The 14,592-nt window shown below is 35.5% G+C and overlaps 1 protein-coding gene across 1 annotated transcript; it reads right to left on the bottom strand.

The window, feature by feature from the left end:
• Positions 1-12,174: 12,174 nt before the first annotated feature.
• On the bottom strand, positions 12,175-13,131 carry LOC138441791 (olfactory receptor 2L2-like). Its single transcript, XM_069592856.1, has one exon. The coding sequence runs from the start codon at positions 13,129-13,131 to the stop codon at positions 12,175-12,177; it is 957 nt and encodes a 318-aa protein (XP_069448957.1).
• Between the last annotated feature and the right edge of the window lie 1,461 nt (positions 13,132-14,592).

Below are 14,592 nucleotides of genomic sequence, written 5' to 3'. Positions count from 1 at the left end.
GTGGAATCAAAATATCATAACTTTTCTAGTTTGGCAAAGATTCATAAATTTTCTTATATAAATATTATACATATCATATGTATGTACATATATATGTTTACAAATGCTTTGTATTTTTCAAAAATTCTAATTCTGATATTTACATGGATTTTAATAAGTGATTACAGGATTTTCTATTAAGTGCTAGTTTGAGGGATATAGAGTTCTATTACTTTTCTGTTGATGAATCATATTACAATGATATTAAGGGAAAAATATTTACATAATCACAATAGTAACTGATGTTTATCAGTTTTCAAATTAAACCAAAAATAATTCAATTGCCAGACATAGTGGGAACACAATTAACCTGACAATATAAAATAATTGCATACAATCTGGGGAGTCAAGCAGAGCGACATGGTAAGTGGAAGTGCATAAAAGCACATGTTTTCATCTACCAGTCACTCTATCTTTTGGTGGCGGCATGTAAACTATTTACATTTAAGGTAATTATCAATATCTGTGATCCTCTTCAGTTCAGTTCAGTTCATTTCAGTTCAGTTCATTTCAGTCACTCAGTCATTTCCGACTCTTTGCGACCCCCTGAATTGCAGCACCGCAGGCCTCCCTGTCCATCACCAACCCCCGGAGTTCACTCAGACTCATGTCCATCGAGTCAGTGATGCCATCCAGCCATCTCATCCTCAGTCGTCCCCTTCTCCTCCTGCCCTCAATCCCTCCCAGAATCAGAGTCTTTTCCAGTGAGTCAACTCTTCACATGAGGTGGCCAAAGTACTGGAGTTTCAGCTTTAGCATCATTCCTTCCAAAAAACACCCAGGACCAATCTCCTTTAGAATGGACTGGTTGGAGCTATTTGCAGTTGAAGGGACTCTCAAGAGTCTTCTCCAATACCACAGTTCAAAAGCATCAATTCTTCGGTGCTCAGCTTTCTTCACAGTCCAACTCACATCCATACGTGACTACTGAAAAAACCATAGTCTTGACTAGACGGACCTTAGTTGGCAAAGTAATGTCTCTGCTTTTCAATATGCTATCTGGGTTAGTCATAACTTTTCTTCCAAGGAGTAAGCGTCTTTTAATTTCATGGCTGCAGTCACCATCTGCTGTGATTTTGGAGCCCCCCAAAATAAAGTCTGACACTGTTTCCACTGTTTCCCCATCTATTTCCCATGAAGTGATAGGACCAGATGCCATGATCTTAGTTTTCTGAATGTTGAGCTTTAAGCCAACTTTTTCACTCTCCATTTTCACTTTCATCAAGAGGCTCTTTAATTCCTCTTCACTTTCTGCCATAAGGGTGCTGTCATCTGCATAAAGTTAAAGATAATATATGCAGAGTACATCATGAGAAACGCAGGGCTGGAGGAAGCACAGCTGGAATCAAGATAGCCAGGAGAAATATCAATAACCTCAGATATGCAGGTGGCTACAATTTTTCCTATTTCCAGAGGATACATCACAGGGTGTGTGGCAGTGAGACTCACTTTCTTTAATAAATACTGAGTTTTGATTAGGGTCAAATTAGTTGTTCTCATAATTGATAAAAACTATCACTGTATACTTTGTCATAGAATATCATAATGATTTTCAACTATGCTTCAGAAGATGATATAGTCGAGCATAGGCCCATGTATTACTCACTATGTATCCAGAACAGTAGTTCATAGACAACATCAGCAGTTGGTTTTATTATCAGTTTTGCTAGGTTTACTATCATTTCACAATCAAGTAAATTTTAAGAATTTCTTAACAACATGTTTTAGGTTAATAGAGACTTATGTTTTAAAATACTGTGAATTAAGTTTCAAGCAGCCCATATATTATTATTTGTAAACATACATATTTTAATATAAATTATTCATATATGTTTTTAAACCAACTTCATTCAAATAAAATTTTCTTTTTGGAGTTCCCTGAATAATGACACTACTGCTGCTGCTGCTAAGTCACTTCAGTCGTGTCCAGCTCTGTGTGACCGCATAGATGGCATCCCACCACGCTCCTCTGTCCCTGGGATTCTCCAGGCAAGAATATCGGAATGGGTTGCCATGTCCTTCTCCAAAGGATACATGTATGGTAAATCACTTCAGTCGTGTCCGACTTTGTGCAATCCCATGGACAGCAGCCCACCAGGCTCCTCTGTCCACAGCATTCTCTAGGCAAGAATACTGGAGTAGGTTGCCATTTCCTTCTCCTATGACACTACTGGATGTATTCATTTCTTATAATCAAAAGTTACCTTAATTCTGAATAAACTTCTCTTATACACTTGCTGAAGAGGCAATTCTGTTCTTTGGTGGATAAAAATAAAAATACAATTAAGATCAGCACCTTTTATTTTCTCATTTAAAAAAGCTCACTGGATTGATTAGCTGATGGAGGACAAACTGTTATCCAATAAATAAAAGCATTTTCTAAGTGACTTTCTTTGAACTTTTTCTAAGGAAATGTACCTATTAATTTTTACATGTAGTTTTGAAATTTTAAATAACTCTACAGAAACTCAGAAGCAACACTGATGCTAGGACTTATCTACTGGCAGATTTATTTGATTGCATTTAAAAAAATTCTCTTAGAAATGCCCACTGAGATTTAGCCAGTGTAGCTGATGCCACTAATTGCACAGAATGGCAGGAAGTCAAGGATGGAGAAGGACTTCTGATAACAACCATAGTTAATTTAACAAGTGTGTGAAGGGTCAATTCAGTGGTGAAAGAAATTACTTTTGGGGTTTCTTCAAACATTATTATGTTTCAAAACTTTATGGATAATATGTTTTATGGACTGTTGTTCAGTAAATGCTCAGTAATTATATTTCTTTATATAAGAATTAATATCCCAGTTTTGATCATATTAGATAAAGTTTAATAAATTAAATGGAATATGGTTTAATAAAAAACAGGTAAGCCAAATTAAAATATATTTAAAATATCAAACGTATGAAAGGTGTCAATCTATTTTAGATACTACACATTTTCAACTGTCTCCTTTCTGATGAAAATACCCATTAAAATATAAAATAACTTTCACTTATGAAACTAAAAAATTAAAATAGTATTACTAACTTTGATGCAACCTTTAGAATGTATTCAACAATACAATTTTTATAGCAGATAATACTTTACATATTTTTATGTATTTCAGTTTCCAGTAAGTGAATTAATTATACCTTATACTTTGGATGGAATAGTATTGGTGCAATTTAAATCTTTTAATAGCTGAATGTTTTAATAGTTGAATGTTTTAATAGTTGCACTTTTTATTTTAATGTGTCTCAGTAAAGACTTCTTTACATTTAACCCATTTTGAATTATTTGGGCTTCATGGATCTGTATGTTCATTTCTGTCTTCAGATTTGGGAATGTTTTGCCATTCTTCCTTTAAATAAATATTTTGCTCCTTTTCTCTCTGGCTATTTATGCTAAGAGTTTAATAATGTTCAGCTTCACTTTTCTTTCTCAAGATTACTTTAACAATTCAGAGTCTTTTGTGTCTCCATAAAAATTTTAAGATTTTTTTCTAGTTCTGTGAAAAATGCCATTGGTAATTTGATAGCAATTGCATTGAATCTCTAGATTCCCACACTGGTAAAGTCATTTTGATACTACTGATTTTTTTAATCCAAGTACGCAGTATATTTTTCTGTCTGTTGTCATCTTCAATTTCTTTAATCGGTATCTTATAGTTTTCAGAGTACAGGTCTTTTGTCTCCTCATGTAAGTTTCAAAGTTCAAAGGGTTAGTCTTTGAATCATGTCCAATTCTTTGTGACCCCATGGGCTGTAGCCCATCAGTCTCCTTTGTCCATGAGATTCTCCAGGCAAGAATACTGGAGTGGCTAGCCATTCCCCTCTCCAGGCGAATTTCCTAACCCAGGGATCACCTGGCTCTCCCACATTGCTGGCAGATTCTTTATTGTCTGAGCCCCCAGGGAAGGTCCTTGTAGGTTTATTCCTAGGTATTTTATCCTATTTGTTGCAATAGTAAATGGGATTGCTTCAGTAATTTCTCTTCCTGACATTTTTTGATAGTGTAAAGGAATGCAAGAAATTTCTGTGCATTAATTTTGTATCCTGAAACTTTACTAAATTCACTGATTTACAGAAGTAGTTTACTGGTGATATCGTTAAAATTCTCTCTATAAGTATCATGTTATATGCAAACCATGACAGTTTTACTTCTTTTCTAATTTATATTCCTTTTGTTTCTTTCTCTTCTCTGATTATTGCGGTGAGGACTTCCAAAACTATGCTGAACAAGAATGATGAGAGTGGAATCTTGTCTTGCTCCTGTCCTTAGAGAAAATGCTTTCAGGTTTTCACCCCTGAGAATGATGTTTGCTGTGGGTCTGTCATATATGTCCTTTATTATGTTGAGGTAGATTCCCTCTCTGCCCACTCTCTGGAGAGTTTTAATCATAACTGGGTATTTAATATTGTGTAAAGTTTTTTCTGCATCTATATGTTTTCTATTTTCTCATATGTTTTCTATTCTTTAATTTGTTAATATGGTGTATCACATTGATTGATTTGCATCTATTGAAGATTATTTGCAATCCCAAGATAAATCCCACTTGGTCATGGTATATTAATCAGTGATATTTGTCTGTAATTTTCCATTTTTTGTGATTTCTTTGTCTGGTTTTAGTAACAGGGTGACAGTGGCCTCATAGAATGAACTTGGGAAAGGCCCTCCCTCTGAAATTTTTTGGAAGACTTTGAGAATGGGCTTCCCTTATGGCTCAGCTGGTAAAGAATCTGCCTGCAATGCAGGAACCTGGGTTCAATCTCTGGGTTGGGAAGATTCCCTTGGAGAAGGGAAAGGCTACCCACTCCAGTATTCTGGCCTGGAGAATTCCATGGGCTGTATAGTCCATGGGTTCGCAAAGAGTCGGACACGACTGAGCGACCTTCATTCACTGAGAATGATAGGTGTTAGCTTTTCTCTAAATATTTGATAGATTTTGTCTATAAAGCCATCTGGTCCTGCACTTTTGTGTGTTAGAAAGTTTTAATCATCACTTCAATTTAAATACTTGTGCTTTGTTCATATTTCTATTTCTTCCTGGTTCAGTCTTGGGAGATTATACCTTTCTAAAAATTTGTTAATCCCTTCCAGGTTGTCCATTTTATTGATTTGAAGTTGCTTGAAGTAGTCTCTTATGATCCTTTGTTTTCCTCAGTGTAGTTTTAATTTCTTCCCTTTTATTTCTACTTTTATTGATTTGAATCTTTTCCTTTTTCTTTGTGATGAGTCTGGCTAAGGGTTTATCAATTTTGCTTATTTTCTCAAAGAACCAGCTTTTAGTTTCATTGATCTTTTCTATTTTTTTTAATCTCTATTTTATTTATTCTGCTCTGATCCTTATGATTTCTTTCCTTAAACTCAAGTAGAGCTTTGTTTGTTCTTCTTTCCCTAATTGTGTTAGGGACAAGGTTAGACTGCTTATTTGAATTTTGTTGTTGTTGTTGTTCCTGACGTAGGATTGTATGATTAGAAACATCTGTATTAGAACTGCTTTTTTTAATGTGATCCAAAGGTTTTGTGTCATTATGTTTTCATGTCATTTATCTAGTTTTTTTTTTTAATTTCCTCTTTGATTTCTTCAGTGGTCCATTGGTTGTTTAGTCTTTATGTGTTTGCATTTTTAATAGCATTTTTCCTGTAATTGATTTCCAATCTCATAGCATTGTGGTCAGAAAAAAAAAAGATACTTGATATGATTTCAGTTTTCTTAAATTTATTGAATCTTAATATCTGACCAACTAACCCTTGCTATTTGATGCCAGTATACTGTGTTTCCCCACATCGAATATCCTCAGTGTGCAACGTTGAGCAGTGGCTGTGATGGCTCGTGGCTTGATGGTGGGCATCTTGTTTCCATCTTGAGTTCCCTCAAGGCTCACCTTCTGGGGTGGCTGTAATGTGATAATTTGATGGCTGCAACAGTCTCTATATACTGATTTGGCAGGTGACATTTTTCATTCATGTTTCCAAATACCCCCTTACCACAAACCATCAACAACTTTATTTTTACATTTGTATTCTTTCTTCTGTTTTTTCCTTTTTCCCATTCTGAAATTAGAAGCATCACTCTAGGACAAAAGCACTTTCTTTTACTTCAACAAGGAAATATATTTATATTTCTCATACCCTTTTCTACAAACTGCATTCATTGTACTTTCCTTGCACAATGGGATGTTTCAATTGCTATATCTAAAAATTTTAACCACATATATTAGACTTAGCATCCTCTGGTTTGGTAAATGTAAATATATTTTGTACGCCCCTAGAAACATATTTTCTCACAGAATGATCTTTTTTTAGTGTTGCACAAAACATGTTAACTAATCTCAACTATCTTTTTATCCTTTGTTAAAGAAAGCCAAGAGAAGACACAAATTTATGTTCAGTAATACTTGTTTCCATATTTAATCATATTTGAAAATAGTTTTCATATTTAATAAATTTGCATCATTTAACTAACCAGAACTGTAAAGTTTCAAGCTACTAAAATAGTTTAGAATTTGTTATTGTTGTTGCTGTTGCTTTTAGAAAGCATTTTTAGGTAGATATATTTCATAAATACTCATCACCTTTAAAATGTTTTTATAAACTTTTGCTCTGTTTTCTTCTATTTAATTTACTTGTCATCAATAATTATGCTTATACAACCTACAAAAAAATTTATGGGCCATCAGACAAAGTCAGCCATCATCCCAAATTATTTTTCTTGCTGATGGATTTGATAACAAAGATTATCTTGACCTTATTTTACTAATAAACCCAAGTAGAATAAAGCTTCATGACTGCATTATACACAGTGTTGATAAATCAAAAAAAATACATATTTTTTAAATTAAAGCAAAACCCAAGAAGAAACAAAAGCAAGCTAGCTTTTATTTTTGTAAAACATTTGATTTAATTTTTATTACATTTGTAAGAATTTTACAACTCCTTAATTCATGTAAGTGGTTAATTTTGTTCAAGTCAATTTAAAGTAACTCTTTTACAAATTAATTTTTGCAATACTATCCAAAGGTTAAAATATATCACACACTTATAACACCAAGAGGTATATATAGACATATGTCAACATACAGAGCAATGTAAAGTGTCTTGAAAAAGGAAATTATATCTGTTTAGATGACTAAGATTTTTACTAGAGTTTAGGCAGAGGAGCTTGTATCCATGCTCTGGATTTAGGGCTGTTAGTTTTTAAACTGTAATAATAAAATTTTCTACAGTGGCTTCAGAAAGCTTTTTTTTTTCTTCCAGGTACTGGTAAGTGTTTCTGGCAGTATTGAACAACCAAGAGGGTGAAAAAGGTATTTTATTTGCTTTATCTACTGCTACTAGAGATGAAGATCTGGGAGAGTTGACTTATTAAACTTTTCACCATCATCTAACTTCTTTCAGTTTCCCAGTATCTCATCTGTATGTTCCAAGTGAAATTTACAATACAGCATGTAATTCTGGTATCTATCATAATCTTGTAAAGGTTTTCATTAATTTTTATTTCCCTTGATTATTTAAGAGTATAACAACAGCTTACTGGAAAATCCTTCAGAGTCTAGTAAACCCTAGGAATGGCTCATATCTAGCCTTCTTTTGAGAGCAGATATGAGAGGTTTCCCTGATAACTCAGTGGTAAAGAACCTGCCTGCAATGCAAGAGACCCAGGTTTGATCCCTGGGTTGGGAAGATCCTTTGGAGGAGGACATGGCAACCCACTCCAGTAATTTTGCCTGGAGAATTCTTGGGAGAGAGGAGCCTGGCTATATACATACAGTCCATAGGGTCACAAAGAGTCAGACACGACTGAGCGGCTAAACACAGAACATGAGGTCTTGCAAGATGCTAACTTGGCATAATTTTATGGTCTTGTTCCAAAGTACAGCTATGGTCACAAGTTCAGTCAGACCAGTTTGTCTTCATCTTATTTTCTGCCTTTATATCAATTCACTAATTTCAGGAAATTATGTACTTACAAAACCTTTTGACAATTCTTTCTGGGTTTGGGAAACTTAAAACTATGAGTCTTATTTTTACCTTTGATGAAGGAGTGGATGATAGCTAAAGAAGACTACCTGTAACCGTTTTTAGGTGGGCCATGGTGTGTCAGAGTCAACAATGGATTCACATCTCCTGCTCCCCTCTATTATTCAACACCTGAACTGCATAAGGAACCTGGAATGGACATCTATGTTCAACTCCACACTTCCTTAGATTATTTCCAGTGATAACTAACAAAAAGAATAGATATTACTATCATGTTTCTGGTTTGCATAATGTCATTCCCTTTCTATTCTAACCCCAAGCTCCTCCCATACCTAAAATCACCCTACTTCTTTATGCCATAAATATCTATCTCTGTGTGTGTGTGCTCAGTTGTATCCAACTCTTTATAACCCCATGGACTTTAGCCTGCTGGGCTCCTTTGTCCACGGAATTTCCCAGGCAAGAATACTGGAGCAGGATACCATTTTCTCTAGCCTCTCAATTTTGGGGAGGTAAATATGAAACATTTTCTCCCCTTCTCTCTCTTGGCTGCCTTGTGGATGAACTCTTTGTTTTATATAAACGTATTGGTTTCAGCATTTTTTTTCTGGTTTTTATAGACTGCTTTTATTTATTTATTGGTAATCATTTTATTTTTCCAATTATTATCATTAGTTTTTATTGGAATATAGTTGCTTAACACAGACTGTATATCTAACTCTAATCCAGCTAGAACTTATTTTGGTTAATGATAAACTAATTTGAAAAACTTCCTCCCTCAAAGCCTTCTCATTTATGAACTTGATTTGTTTTTTTTTCAGTATAGAATTATTTATTTATTTTGATTATAAAAGTGATATTTGTTTAGTGAAAAATTCAAATAATTAGTAAACAGAAAAACAAGAAAGGAAGTTTGCCTTACCTCCATGTTGGTTTCCTTCAAGATTTTCTTCTATGTATAATTTTTTTTTTATTTAAATTTTATTTTTTTACTTTACAATACTGTATTGGTATTGCCACACATTGACATGAATCCACCACAGGTGTACATGAGTTCCCAACCCTGAATCCTCCTCCTGTCACCCTCCCCATATCATCTCTCTGGGTCATTAAAAATAATGGTAATACGTGATTTTGTTTTTACTTAACTAGATATTGATAGAATTTTTTCCATATAGAGATTTAACTCACTTTTAAAACAGTGATTTGATATTCCACTAAATACTCAATATAATTTAATGAGTCCTCTATCTATAAAATGTGGACTTCCCTGGTGGCTCAGATGGTAAAGCGTCTGTCTACAATGCGGGAGACCCGGGTTCAATCCCTGGGTTGGGAAGATACTCTGGAGAAGGAAATGGCAATCCACTCTAGTTCTATTGCCTGGAAAATCCCATGGACAGAGGAGCCTGGTAGGCTACAGTCCATGGGGTCACAAAGAGTCAGACACGACTGAGTGACTGAATTGAATTGAATTGATTGAATCTATAAAATGTAGATGTTTCTCATTTTCATTATTAATATTAACAGTTAGCAATGAATAGTCTTGCACATGAATTAATAGACCTACTCAATTATTTTCTTAGAATCGATTCTTCCATAGTAATTGATGGGTCCAAGGATATATATGCTTAAAGTTTTAACACATATTTACAGATGACCTCTGTAAAGTTTAAATCTTGTTGCCTATCCACCAGTAATTTTGTTTTCTCATAGTTTCTTCAACATGAGATTCTCAATTATAAATCCAGGGTACCATATTTAAGAGGAACCTTTCACATCTCGGAGCTATACATTGATTACTAAAATTCTCTAACACATGACAACAAAGTGTCTCATTCTTATTGAACTCAAGTTGTCTGAAGATTTCCTGATGGACAGAGCTAGCCTTAAGGAGGGCAAGGCTCTGGTCGTCCTGTCACTGGTGGCTCTGGTAGCTCTGGTCACTGATAGCTCTGTGTTTTGGGGATCTGCATGTTTTCAGTCCACTGAAGTTGTGGTTGGGGATTATTTGTAGCCTCTATTCCATTCTATTGTTGGTGGTGGAAAGTGTTCATGGTGCCATTGCATAGTTTAACAAAGCATGTTTAAGGCTCTTCCACTCCAAAGATTCTTCTAAGCTGTTTGCTCCTTCCTTGCATTCGTGTGCCCACTCACTCAAGCCGGTTCTTCTGTGAGAATCTGGAGGATAAATGATTAAGGTTTGGGGCCAGACAGACCTGCAGGGGAAACCTGCCTCCCCTCTCACAGCTCCACTTCTATGGACAAGAATTTAACCTTCCTATTTGGCTTTTCTCTAAAATGAAGGTAAATAATATTTACTCCATAGAGTTGTTTGGGGGTTTGTTTATTTTTCCTGTAAAGCACCCAACAGTCCCTGACTGAAATGGGCACTCAGCAAATGATATTCTCACTACTTCCCTCAGCCGCTCCTCCTTTCCAAATGCTGGTCCCTCCTGGCCACCCTCAGCTGGTGATATCACCCCACTCTGAGTCTCTTCTTTCTAGAGAAATTATTACTCCTTTTTTCTTGTGCTCTCTCCCCTGATGGAGCTTAAGTTCCCTGAAGACACTGTTCCATAAGCCTTTATCTTCAGCATTTGACTGTCTGAGTGTCATGCAAATGATCCTGGATCAGTAACAACATCTTGAAATACTTAGCAATTTTACTGCCGAGGATTCCTTCGAGCAAGGAGCTATAGACGGGGTGGTAGACTTATCATGCAGTATTGATCCAGAAGCACAGCTTGTACATGTGGACTCAGACAGCATGCGTATGGACTCACTGGCCTGGTCTCATGTTTACATATACATCTGTGTTCAGTACCCCAGGGGAGTGACTGGGCTGTAATTAAGACCTGAACCAGGGGCGGTGTTGATGACAATGGCAGCTGAAGACAAAACAGCAATGGTCAGAGTTTTCACCACCTAGGAGAGAGGAGTTTTGCCTGGAATGAGCAGTGACTCATGGTAGGAGTAGAGACAGATTACTGTTCACTTGAGCTGATAGATTTTTATTGGATGTAGAGAATGGGACCTATTTAGGAAAGAAGCTAAGCTATAGAATGAATTGCTAAAACTGGTTGATAAAAGTCGACTTCTGCCAACACATTTTAGTAGAAATATGGGATATAGTGAGTGGAGTATAAAATCTCATCTGAGAGGTATTATCTAATGTAAGAAATAGTGGCCACTTAAGAAGTAAACTGAGTATGTCCTGAATGTGAGGGATAGCTGCAGGAATGGCCTTAATGTTTCTAATTTCCACTAATTAGTCTACATCTTGACTCACTCATCTTATAAATAACTTCACAATTTACTTGATCTCTGTTGGCATCTCCAGGTTCTGTTGTTGATCCTCAGATATAGCTGATGTTAAGTCACATCCCTAGAATCCAGAGTGGTATAATAACTTGAGAATCCCTTATTCAGAGTGCTATAAGAACTTGAAGTCTCAGCTAAAGTTGCTTCGGTCATGTCCAACTCTGTGCAACCCCATATACTGTAGCCTATCAGGTTCCTCTGTCTATGGAATTCTCCAGACAAGAATACTGGAGTGGGTTGTCATGCCCTCCTCCAGGGTATCTTCCATACCCAGGGACTTAAGCCACATCTCTTAAGTCTAATCTGCATTGTCAGGCGGGTTCTTTAACACTAGTGCCACCTAGGAAGCCACTTCAACCATAAGTTTCCCTAAATGGAAAAAAAGAGTAACTGTTACTGATAAATTATGTCTGTTATGAAAATAACAGAAATAATTATTTTAATTTGATCTCGATATCCAGGAAACATTAACATTTATACTTTAAGCATATTGGGAAAATATTTGGAAACAGTGAAATTGTAATACTGAATGACCAGTTAAACAGCTTTCGTTTTTATTATGACATGACAAAGAACCATTTGGTTTACAACATGTCAGCAAAAAATAAATGCATTTGAAATCAGTGGGGAAAAATTGAAGAAAAAAGAATGACGTTTGAAATTACATATATGCATATGCATATGTATATGTATATATATACATATGCATATATACAAATATAAATTATAAATTTGTCAAGACATAATTTTCTTATTCTCCAGATTAAACATAGTCCTTGAACATATGATAAAATAATTTACATTTCTGTATATTGATGAATGAGTTTATACCTAAGATGTGGGTACTCATGCCAAAATATTTGTTGACAATTTCACAGAGCAGAATCTATGAATTAATCTTCTCAGTGCTCCAATCACCTCTTTATTTCTCAGGCTATAGATAACTGGGTTGAGCATTGGGGTCAAGATGGTGTAGAAGACAGCCAGAGCCTTGTCCTCGGTTGGAGTACGAAAGGATCTTGGGCGGAGATAAGTGTAAGCAAAGGGCATATAGTAGAAAGTCACTACAGCAAGGTGGGTGCTGCAGGTCGAATAAGCTTTCTTCCTCCCTTTGGTTGAGTGCATGTGATAAACAGCAAAGAGAACACGGCCATAGGAACATGCAATACCAATGAAAGGCAATAAAAGGAAGAAGATAGTACTCATAAACACTGTATACTCATAGATCCAGGTGTCCATGCAGGCCAGAGTCAACATGGCTGGGACATCACAGAAGAAATGATTGATGGTCCTGGATTGGCAATAAGGGATACGAAAGGCATATGTGGTATGTGCACAGGAATTAATAGAGCCCATTATCCAAGAGCCTATTATCATCAACATACAGACCTTTCTGCTGATTATGATGGGATAGTGAAGAGGGAAGCAAATGGCTACATAACGATCATAAGCCATAAATGTCAAGAGCAATGTTTCTGCACCTCCTAAAGTCAAGAAGAAAAAGCTCCGAATCCCACATCCAATGAAGGAGATAGACTTGTCTGCAAAGAGAAAATTGTAGGCCATTTTGGGAACAATGGTGGAGATGTAATTTAGGTCAATGAAGGAGAGCTGACTAAGAAGGAAATACATGGGTGTGTGAAGATGGGTGTCCATAAAGATGAGAAGGATCATAAAGAGGTTGCCAAACAGAGCGATTAGGAAAATTAGAAAAATAAGAATGAAAAGAAATTTGCCAAATCTCGATGAGGGGAACAACCCCAGTAAGATGAAGTCAGTTGATGTTTGATTATAATTTTCCATTGGTCATTCATATTATTTTTCCTAAAGGAAGACACAAAAGCAAATGAGTTAAGTTTAAAACTTTAAGGTATTTTTTGTTATTATTTTGATTGACTCTGTATTACTTAAAATGTTACAGTTCTTAAAAATGAACTGATTTTATTAATTTTACAAAACTGAAACCTTAATATTTTGAGCCAGAATTAAAATTTGAAAATGCAAACGTTTTTGGTCAAAGTGTTTTCCAAATGTTCTAGAGTGTTTTCTATTAAATAATCTAAAAAAATATATTACAACATCATTAGGATAAATATGTTTGACTGACCTACACAAGCTAAACTAACATTAAAATTGATGTCATTTAAAAAGTATATGCATAGGAAATTAATGTAGTGCATGCACTATAGAATTCCATTATTAGTAAATATTTATGACAAGGAACTTTTTTTCACATTTAAGTTAGGTAGCATTAGCTGAATTATCTTTTGTGAAGTCTAGAATGAATCCATATGTCATGTAACATTTAAAGGATGATTTCTTCTGCTTCCTTAGAAGAAATATGTTTCTGAATGCTGTGGTTAATGTATTAACAAAATCTATGCTTGAAAATCTATGCATCACACTCCTTATAGCTTTCAAGAGTCTGCTGAAACTCCCAAATGACATGTGCTTTATGACTTTTATGTGTTAGAGAAACAGTATTCAATTTCACTTTGGCTTACTCTTTCAATTTTTACTTTTTATTTTCTTGTATCTAAAACTTTCCAACTATAGATTAGTATACAAACTTAATCACATATATTTAAAATATCTCCCTATTAAATCCCAATTCATGATAACAACATATAGAAATGTTATAAATGAAAAGACTGCAGATGAGTGCAAGGCACAATAAGAGATGAAATAATTTAGGACCTTTGAAGGGACTGCATAGAGTAATGCTCAGTCACGTAAATGGATAAAAAGAAAAAGGAATCTTTCCATGGAGATGGAAAGAATTCTCCAGAGAGGCAGTAAGTGGAAAATTTTCACAGATTATGTAATGATCTAGTGGTGACTTCCCTGGTGGCTCAGACAGTAAAAGCACCTGCCTACAACATGGGAGACCCAGGTTTGATCCCTTGGTCCAGAAGATTCCCCTGGAGAAGGAAATGGCAACCCACTCCAGTACTCTTGCCTGGAAAATCCCATCGACAGAGAAGCCTGGTAGGCTACAATCCATGGGGTCACAAAGAGTCAGACACAACTGAGCAACTTCCCTTCCTTCCTTCCTAGTCACAAAATAGTTTAAGAGCCAAATGTTACCAGATTTTATGGAAGTTTTTATATGAAAGATGAAGACATGCAACTGCACATACACATACAGAGACAGAGATGCATATTCACACACATAAACAATAAGCTGTTGTTGCTGGTTGTAAATCGTGTCTGACACTTTGCGACCCAATGAACTGTAGCCCACCAGGTTCCTCTGTCCATGTG

The sequence above is a fragment of the Ovis canadensis genome, chromosome 5 (assembly GCF_042477335.2).
Source record: "Ovis canadensis isolate MfBH-ARS-UI-01 breed Bighorn chromosome 5, ARS-UI_OviCan_v2, whole genome shotgun sequence".
Classification (NCBI taxonomy): domain Eukaryota; kingdom Metazoa; phylum Chordata; class Mammalia; order Artiodactyla; family Bovidae; genus Ovis; species Ovis canadensis.
The sequence above is the reverse complement of the archived record's forward strand: the minus strand, read 5'-3'. Positions and strand labels throughout refer to the sequence as shown.

Bases quoted from the DNA above. Each gene is read 5' to 3' on its own strand.
- LOC138441791 (XM_069592856.1), bottom strand. From the start codon at position 13,131: ATGGAAAATTATAATCAAACATCAACTGACTTCATCTTACTGGGGTTG.